The sequence below is a fragment of the Salvelinus namaycush genome, unplaced genomic scaffold (assembly GCF_016432855.1).
Source record: "Salvelinus namaycush isolate Seneca unplaced genomic scaffold, SaNama_1.0 Scaffold1693, whole genome shotgun sequence".
In the NCBI taxonomy this organism is placed as follows: Eukaryota; Metazoa; Chordata; class Actinopteri; order Salmoniformes; family Salmonidae; genus Salvelinus; species Salvelinus namaycush.
This window is the reverse complement of record NW_024058445.1, coordinates 3,469-12,899: the sequence shown is the minus strand read 5'-3', so window position 1 is coordinate 12,899 and position 9,431 is coordinate 3,469. Positions and strand designations below refer to the sequence as shown.

Below are 9,431 nucleotides of genomic sequence, written 5' to 3'. Positions count from 1 at the left end.
ACGCTTCGAAAGGTAGATTTGTAAATCGTTACACACCGCCACCTATCGATTAATGCATGAACCACAAAAATACTCATAGACAAAGAGAGACAAATACACACATAAAGTATCTGATAAAGATAATAAATTGGTATATTATTCTTTGATGATTTTGGTATGAATCATTGGGAGTAAATTCGTTTTTGGTTGTTGTTGTGTTCAGACAATTCCTATTCCAGAACGTCAGGTGGCGCTGTTCTATACCATATCGTTAGAGAAATCCCAGCCCGTTCGCTTCTTCCATCGTCACCGATGTTATGGCGGACTACAACAAGCACAGCAGCAAGCGGCTCTCCGATGATGGAGGTGATACTAGTACATCTTTAGGGGCAATGTATCGCTGTCTTGTCGAAATAAGACTAGAAGTATAACGTTACATCGACCACCTGTAACTAATACAATATTCCCATGCTCATCGTGTCCGCTTGTGAACGGAGCTTCGGCCTGTCCCCATTCAGCTAGCTAGATAGCAGCCATTGATGTAACGTTAGCAGGCTTCCGATGTAACTAGATAGCTAGCTGGTTTTATTAGCTAGCTAGCTTTACACGAGATCGCTAGGTTAGCCATTGCAGCTGTTTATGTATGATGGAGCAATGTTTACGATTGTTTTTCAAATACTTTTTTCGGTAAACACAACTAATATGGGCTTCACTTGGCATGCAGCCAGTTTCACAAGAAGACACATTTAGCTACCTAAGACAGATAAATGCATAGGATGCAACGTGCGTTGAACGTTACAAATCTGTAACATGATATGAAATAAACTATAGGCTATGCATGCACATATGCTATGTGTCAAATTGCAATAGTGTTAAAATAACTAGCTAGGTTTATGACCTAAAGACCGAGCATAACCGCGACAGTAGTGGGAGGTCCTTTAGCACACCAACTTCCAAACAGGTGAACCCATAGAATTAGGAATTCCTTTAATAGGATCTCTATGGGTTCACCCACCTACCGGTAACTCGGCAACCACTCCCAGGTAACAGTAGCTCATCCTTGGTTTCCCAGGCAACAGTTGCTCACCTTGGTAAGTTGTTTCGCCTCCAGCAGGACCGGAGGAGAAGGAAGCCAGTGTGAAAACTAAGACTGTCTCTTCCAGCACTGGAGGAGGGGGGAAACGCTCGGCCCAGGAGGTCAGCCCTGGCCCGGGGAAGGAGTCCACCTCGAGCCACCCGGTACCCCCAGCCCCCAAAGTCTCCAAGATAGGGTTTGGTCTGATCAGCCAGCCTATAAAGAAGCCTGCGCCCATCTCCATCAAGCTGGGTGCTAGTGTGAGTACCATTAGGGGGGGGTTAGTGTGTGTGTGAGTGACATCTATCTCAGTGTGTGTGGTTGACAGACGTGTGTATCTCTCCATTTTAGAAACCCAAAGAGCCTGTACCTGTACCTGCCAAGAAACCAGCTCTGGCCTCGGTTTTCAATGTCGACTCTGATGATGTGAGTTAAGGCGTCAGCATGCTTCATTTCGGCTGGCGCCAAACCTGGCTAGCCGAACCCAACGAGTGTGCTTGCATACTCCCTTAAAAGAACGTTGCTGGAAAAATGAGAAAAAAGCTGCAATAGTACTGTTTGTCCATTTTGAGACACCGTAGCCAGTATACGCTTCCTCAAAATAGTCAGAATAAATAAAAAAAAGAACTCAAGAAATGTAATTAGTTTAGACGTTTTTGCTGAGGAGATCTTAGTCGTAAGTTTACATCTAAGATGTTTCTTGCAATATTTTTCAAAGAAAAGTTCTCTCATTGAATGACAAAGACTTTACAGAAGAATCCCTACTGTTGACCAATCAGAGACGAAGGGGCGTACACTTCCGCTCCGAACTTCGGCTTGCCTCTAGAAAAAAATGTTGTGCACCTGCACACCTGAAGAACCCTTCACCGAAATCCAAAACAAACAAAAATGTCACAAAATGGCATCACAATATATGCACAAACTGTTTTGGCTGGGAAGCATGCGGACGCCTTCATACACACACACACCACACGATATCCCAATAGATTAGTAGGTTGTGCAAACAAACTGTCATATGCTGTGAAACATCAATGCTAGTGGCTGTGCTCTAAGCACAGAGCTGTACTAACAGCTGTTTCCTGCTCTGACAGAGTGAAGAGGAGATGCCTGCAGAAGCCAAGATGAGGATGAAGAACATTGGCAGGTAAGAAGCACAACGGTTGAATTATCTCAAAATGTGTTTACAATATCTCGCAAATTTGATCTGAAATTCCAGGTTTTCTGACATAATACTCTATTCATAAATCATTTAAATGTAATGTACCTATTCCTAGATCCTTGTCAAGTATTCTACCTAGTGTGCGTCTCTGAAATGGCATCCTATTGCCTATTAGTTAACTAATATTGACCACTTTGGAGAGAGCTCTGGCCAAAAGTAGGGCACTATATAGGGAATAGGTTACAATTTTGGGTGTATTTGAACCAGGCGTGATGACCACGTGTTTGCATGGGTCATTTGAGCGTGGACCTACGACTAAGCAATGTGATGTTTTCATTTTGGTCAACGCACCAGTTCTGACCGCAGGGGTTTCAAGAACCTTTAGGTCCACTAGCACACATAACTCTCTATGTTCACCACAGGGAGACGCCCACGTCAGCAGGCCCCAACTCCTTCAACAAGGGGAAGCAGGGATTCTCCGACCACCAGAAGCTCTGGGAGAGGAAGCTCAAGTCTCAGACGGACACTGACCAATAGGGCTCCACCTCATTGGTTATTAGTCACAGTAGGACCAGTGGGGCTCGGCCTTACTGGGTTGCTAATGACAACAGTCAAACTGCACACCGTGTTTACTTCTGTGTGGAATGTTGTCACCTTGATTGAGTGTGCTTTTTCTCTTCCTTTGACTGTTGACGACGGTGTAAAAACAATGTACATACTGCTATGTAATGATGGTGAGACATTCGTGCTATCAAGCATATTTTTTGTTTTGTTTTAAACGTGTGTGTGTGTGCGTGTGTTATATAGCGGACTGGAGTGGGTGTAGTTAAGAGCAATGAGGACACGTTTTGGGAAAGGGAACTTCAAGACAACTTAATAATAGTTTCTGACTCATCTAGGATATATCACTACTTTCTAACTGTCCTAACAGGGTTTTCAACCCTGGCCTTTCCCTCATGTATGCACTGTCTGTCATGCCTTCACAGAGTGATCACAGACAGGAACCATTTCTCCCGTGCCTGAGGTTGACATGTAGAAATATTCATATTAGGACAATAAACTTGCATTCAATTCCAAAATTAAATGTATTTTTTAATGATATTTATGCAAAAAATGCAATTGAACCACAATGCACATACCAGTGTATCATATACATTCTTCATATGCATAAATAATGTAAAGCCTCAATGACAGTCTTGATGTTACTGGGTATAAGAAGAGGAGCGGAGGACAGTATTATCAAAGATTGTTATAACTAAACCAAGATAGACCACAGCCTGTCGTTTCAAAAGGGGAATGAATGAGTCGTAGTGAGCAGAACAAGCGGATGCCTCACCTTTATACATCCGGTGAAATATCTGTCTCATTGTTCTATCTGTGCTATTATACTCTTTCAAAATGGAAAGACGTGACGTAAGCATTTTTTCCTTCACATAAGGAAACTAATTCTTCCGCTGTCAACAGCTGTCTTTAACTGTAGCTTATGCAAGTATGTTACATCCGTCTCTGTACTGTAGTTCGTTTGTAATATAAATAAATAATATACCTCTTCTGGGGTGTATTAACTAGGGAACAAACAGCTCTTAGCTCCCTCTGTAGATGCCTACTGGAGAACTTTTATTTGTATTGCTTTTAAATCTTTTAAATTCATTTTTTAATCTTATTAACACTTTGTTCTAGCTAGCTATTTGTGTAGGTAGCTATCAAGTAAACAGAACTAAACAGAAGCAAGAGAAACGGGGACAGAACCTACCTGATTTTGTCCAATAGAAAGTAGTTTTTGTTGCAAAACGTTTTCCGTTTGCCAAAAGTTTTGCTATGGTCCAAAACCTTATGCTACGGTGTGCTCTACAGATTCTGATCTTTAGCACAGTTATTGGAGAAAAAACCTGATCTGGTTGGTTTAAAAGACCAATTACTGAAAGAAGAATACACCCAGGATCTGCATTGACTGCTATTTACCAGGAACCACATACGTTACCAGGTTCCAGGAGGTAAGAACACATTCTTAGAAGCAACAACCATGAAACCACAGGTCCCTCAACCCCAAAAAAAATATATATACAAGGTGTCAAGTTACTGGACAACCGTCCCCTCCCCCACAATAAAAAAAATATATACAAGGTGTCAAGTTACTGGACAACCGTCCCCTCCCCCACAATAAAAAATATATATACAAGGTGTCAAGTTACTGGACAACTGTCCCCTCCCCCACAATAAAATATATATACAGGGTGTCAAGTTACTGTAGAACCGTCCCCTCCCCCACAAAAAAAAAAAATATATATATATACAAGGTGTCAAGTTACTGGAGAACTGTCCCCCCACACAAAAAAAAAGATATACAAGGTGTCAAGTTACTGTAGACCCGCCCCCTTCCCCACAATTAAAAAAATATACAAGGTGTCAAGTTACTGTAGAACCGTCCCCTTCCCTACAATAAAAAAAATATATATGAGATAATCTTGACAAGGTGTCAAGTTACTGGAGAACTGTCCCCTCCCCCACAATTAAAAAAATATACAAGGTGTCAAGTTACTGGAGAACCGTCCCCTCCCCCACAATTAAAAAAATATACAAGGTGTCAAGTTATTGGAGAACCCTCCCCCCCCCCCAAAAAAAAAAAAATTATACATGGCGTAAAGTTACTTGAGCACCCCCCCCCCAAGGCTGGGCTTCCCAAAAGTATAGTAGCACTGAGATAATCTTTTGTCCATTTAGTTTCAAGCTTTTGGGAAACCCAGCCCAGGCATTTAGAACTTCTAACAGCTACAAAACAGTCCCTCTGTCCTGGGTGTCTGTGTGTCTGTCTAAGAGTGTCCATGTGTCTGTCCCAGTCCCACTCTGGGCTGGCATGGCCTTGTGGAGGGATCTCCAGAACCGTGATCCAGAGTTGGAGCTAGTTATCATCCTTCCCTGGTCCTGGGGAGTCCAGTGCAGAGCAGGCAGGACTCTGATGGCCCTCCGAACCAGTGGGGGCAGCGGTGAGGCTGGAGCCACCAGGCCCAGGGTGTGAGACAGGGATAGAGATAGAGGCCTGCTGCTGGTTGGGCTAGTGGTGCTGGGGCTAGGACTGGGGTTGGGGCTGGTGGTGCTGGGGTTGGGGCTAGGACTGGGGTTGGGGCTGGTGGTGCTGGGGCTGGTCCAGATGAGGATGAGCCTGAGGTGTGGGTCTTGTTGTAAGGCTCTGATGCCTGTCTCCAGTTCAAACAGACAGGTACTGGCCAGGTAGTCAGGACTCAGGACACACACCAGTCGCCTGCTGCTGCGGATCGCACACACCACATCCTCTGCATACGCTAAAGCACAGAACACACACACCAGACATGAACGCACACACAAACACAAAACCACAAACACCACACAAGTGTCATGCTTGGCATGGTGACATGATAGTTATGCAGACTGTCAAAATCTGACAGTAAAACAGTGACTCTGTGAACCACACATTCTTCAAAATACATTTCATTTGAAAGCTGCAATCTCTATGCCAACTGTACATTCAATGGCAATGTTTTACAGTCTACTCTGGTAATGTGACTGTTTCTATTCACATGGCCTGCTCAATTATAACCTGATCCTAGATCAGTTTGTGAAGTATAGCCAACTCCTATGGTCATCGGCTGGCTCTACAACACAAACTGGTCTGGGACCAGACTATTATGCACCATAAATGGCAGCCTTTCTCTATATAGTACCCTACTTTTAAGTAGTACACTAAATAGGGAATAGGGTGCCATTTGGGATGCAGCCTAGAACTCACCTCCGCCCGGCAGCAGGTCTCTCTCCAGCAGAAAGAGGCGGTAGCCCCACTGCCCCTCCAGAACCCTGGGCAGGAGCACCTCCAGCGCCTCCTCTCTTCCTCCTCTTCCTCGTCTCCCCGCCTCCTCAGAGGAAGAGCTGGGCACGTAGGACACAAAGGCATCATATTCCTTGTCATCTACAGAGTCAATACAGGGAAGGAGAGAGAAGAGACATTCAGGTTACAGAGTCAATACAGGGAAGGAGAGAGAAGAGACATTCAGGTTACAGAGTCAATACAGGAAAGGAGAGAGAAGAGACATTCAGGTTACAGAGTCAATACAGGGAAGGAGAGAGAAGAGACATTAAGGTTACAGAGTCAATACAGGGAAGGAGAGAGAAGAGACATTCAGGTTACAGAGTCAATACAGGGAAGGAGAGAGAAGAGACATTCAGGTTACAGAGTCAATACAGGGAAGGAGAGAGAAGAGACATTCAGGTTACAGAGTCAATACAGGGAAGGAGAGAGAAGAGACATTCAGGTTACAGGGTCAATACAGGGAAGGAGAGAGAAGAGACATTCAGGTTACAGAGTCAATACAGGGAAGGAGAGAGAAGAGACATTCAGGTTACAGAGTCAATACAGGGAAGGAGAGAGAAGAGACATTCAGGTTACAGAGTCAATACAGGGAAGGAGAGAGAAGAGACATTCAGGTTACAGAGTCAATACAGGGAAGGAGAGAGAAGAGACATTCAGGTTACAGAGTCAATACAGGGAAGGAGAGAGAAGAGACATTCAGGTTACAGAGTCAATACAGGGAAGGAGAGAGAAGAGACATTCAGGTTACAGAGTCAATACAGGGAAGGAGAGAGAAGAGACATTCAGGTTACAGAGTCAATACAGGGAAGGAGAGAGAAGAGACATTCAGGTTACAGAGTCAATACAGGGAAGGAGAGAGAAGAGACATTCAGGTTACAGAGTCAATACAGGGAAGGAGAGAGAAGAGACATTCAGGTTACAGAGTCAATACAGGGAAGGAGAGAGAAGAGACATTCAGGTTACAGAGTCAATACAGGGAAGGAGAGAGAAGAGACATTCAGGTTACAGAGTCAATACAGGGAAGGAGAGAGAAGAGACATTCAGGTTACAGAGTCAATACAGGGAAGGAGAGAGAAGAGACATTCAGGTTACAGAGTCAATACAGGGAAGGAGAGAGAAGAGACATTCAGGTTACAGAGTCAATACAGGGAAGGAGAGAGAAGAGACATTCAGGTTACAGAGTCAATACAGGGAAGGAGAGAGAAGAGACATTCAGGTTACAGAGTCAATACAGGGAAGGAGAGAGAAGAGACATTCAGGTTACAGAGTCAATACAGGGAAGGAGAGAGAAGAGACATTCAGGTTACAGAGTCAATACAGGGAAGGAGAGAGAAGAGACATTCAGGTTACAGAGTCAATACAGGGAAGGAGAGAGAAGAGACATTCAGGTTACAGAGTCAATACAGGGAAGGAGAGAGAAGAGACATTCAGGTTACAGAGTCAATACAGGGAAGGAGAGAGAAGAGACATTCAGGTTACAGAGTCAATACAGGGAAGGAGAGAGAAGAGACATTCAGGTTACAGAGTCAATACAGGGAAGGAGAGAGAAGAGACATTCAGGTTACAGAGTCAATACAGGGAAGGAGAGAGAAGAGACATTCAGGTTACAGAGTCAATACAGGGAAGGAGAGAGAAGAGACATTCAGGTTACAGAGTCAATACAGGGAAGGAGAGAGAAGAGACATTCAGGTTACAGAGTCAATACAGGGAAGGAGAGAGAAGAGACATTCAGGTTACAGAGTCAATACAGGGAAGGAGAGAGAAGAGACATTCAGGTTACAGAGTCAATACAGGGAAGGAGAGAGAAGAGACATTCAGGTTACAGAGTCAATACAGGGAAGGAGAGAGAAGAGACATTCAGGTTACAGAGTCAATACAGGGAAGGAGAGAGAAGAGACATTCAGGTTACAGAGTCAATACAGGGAAGGAGAGAGAAGAGACATTCAGGTTACAGAGTCAATACAGGGAAGGAGAGAGAAGAGACATTCAGGTTACAGAGTCAATACAGGGAAGGAGAGAGAAGAGACATTCAGGTTACAGGGTCAATACAGGGAAGGAGAGAGAAGAGACATTCAGGTTACAGAGTCAATACAGGGAAGGAGAGAGAAGAGACATTCAGGTTACAGAGTCAATACAGGGAAGGAGAGAGAAGAGACATTCAGGTTACAGAGTCAATACAGGGAAGGAGAGAGAAGAGACATTCAGGTTACAGAGTCAATACAGGGAAGGAGAGAGAAGAGACATTCAGGTTACAGAGTCAATACAGGGAAGGAGAGAGAAGAGACATTCAGGTTACAGAGTCAATACAGGGAAGGAGAGAGAAGAGACATTCAGGTTACAGAGTCAATACAGGGAAGGAGAGAGAAGAGACATTCAGGTTACAGAGTCAATACAGGGAAGGAGAGAGAAGAGACATTCAGGTTACAGAGTCAATACAGGGAAGGAGAGAGAAGAGACATTCAGGTTACAGAGTCAATACAGGGAAGGAGAGAGAAGAGACATTCAGGTTACAGAGTCAATACAGGGAAGGAGAGAGAAGAGACATTCAGGTTACAGAGTCAATACAGGGAAGGAGAGAGAAGAGACATTCAGGTTACAGAGTCAATACAGGGAAGGAGAGAGAAGAGACATTCAGGTTACAGAGTCAATACAGGGAAGGAGAGAGAAGAGACATTCAGGTTACAGAGTCAATACAGGGAAGGAGAGAGAAGAGACATTCAGGTTACAGAGTCAATACAGGGAAGGAGAGAGAAGAGACATTCAGGTTACAGAGTCAATACAGGGAAGGAGAGAGAAGAGACATTCAGGTTACAGAGTCAATACAGGGAAGGAGAGAGAAGAGACATTCAGGTTACAGAGTCAATACAGGGAAGGAGAGAGAAGAGACATTCAGGTTACAGAGTCAATACAGGGAAGGAGAGAGAAGAGACATTCAGGTTACAGAGTCAATACAGGGAAGGAGAGAGAAGAGACATTCAGGTTACAGAGTCAATACAGGGAAGGAGAGAGAAGAGACATTCAGGTTACAGAGTCAATACAGGGAAGGAGAGAGAAGAGACATTCAGGTTACAGAGTCAATACAGGGAAGGAGAGAGAAGAGACATTCAGGTTACAGAGTCAATACAGGGAAGGAGAGAGAAGAGACATTCAGGTTACAGAGTCAATACAGGGAAGGAGAGAGAAGAGACATTCAGGTTACAGAGTCAATACAGGGAAGGAGAGAGAAGAGACATTCAGGTTACAGGGTCAATACAGGGAAGGAGAGAGAAGAGACATTCAGGTTACAGGGTCAATACAGGGAAGGAGAGAGAAGAGACATTCAGGTTACAGAGTCAATACAGGGAAGGAGAGAGAAGAGACATTCAGGTTACAGGGTC

General features: G+C 44.1%; 1 protein-coding gene across 2 annotated transcripts; it reads left to right on the top strand.

Moving 5' to 3' along the window:
* Positions 1 to 261: 261 nt before the first annotated feature.
* On the top strand, positions 262 to 3,297 carry LOC120037315 (PEST proteolytic signal-containing nuclear protein-like). Of its 2 annotated transcripts, none has more exons than XM_038983476.1 (5): positions 262 to 345; positions 1,091 to 1,314; positions 1,406 to 1,480; positions 2,146 to 2,198; positions 2,636 to 3,297. In XM_038983476.1, exons 1-5 carry the CDS (start codon positions 297 to 299, stop codon positions 2,748 to 2,750), a joined length of 516 nt encoding a protein of 171 aa, XP_038839404.1. In that variant the 5' UTR covers positions 262 to 296; the 3' UTR covers positions 2,751 to 3,297. The 2 variants fall into 2 exon arrangements, with proteins under 2 accessions (XP_038839404.1, XP_038839405.1); XM_038983477.1 differs by having other exon boundaries at positions 275 to 345; positions 1,094 to 1,314.
* The last annotated feature ends 6,134 nt before the right edge of the window (positions 3,298 to 9,431 follow it).

Coding starts and splice junctions, on each gene's coding strand:
- LOC120037315 (XM_038983476.1), top strand. CDS start 297: ATGGCGGACTACAACAAGCACAGCAGCAAGCGGCTCTCCGATGATGGA. Junction 346..1,090: donor GCGGCTCTCCGATGATGGAG/GTGATACTAGTA, acceptor TTTCGCCTCCAG/CAGGACCGGAGGAGAAGGAA. Junction 1,481..2,145: donor TCAATGTCGACTCTGATGAT/GTGAGTTAAGGC, acceptor CTGCTCTGACAG/AGTGAAGAGGAGATGCCTGC.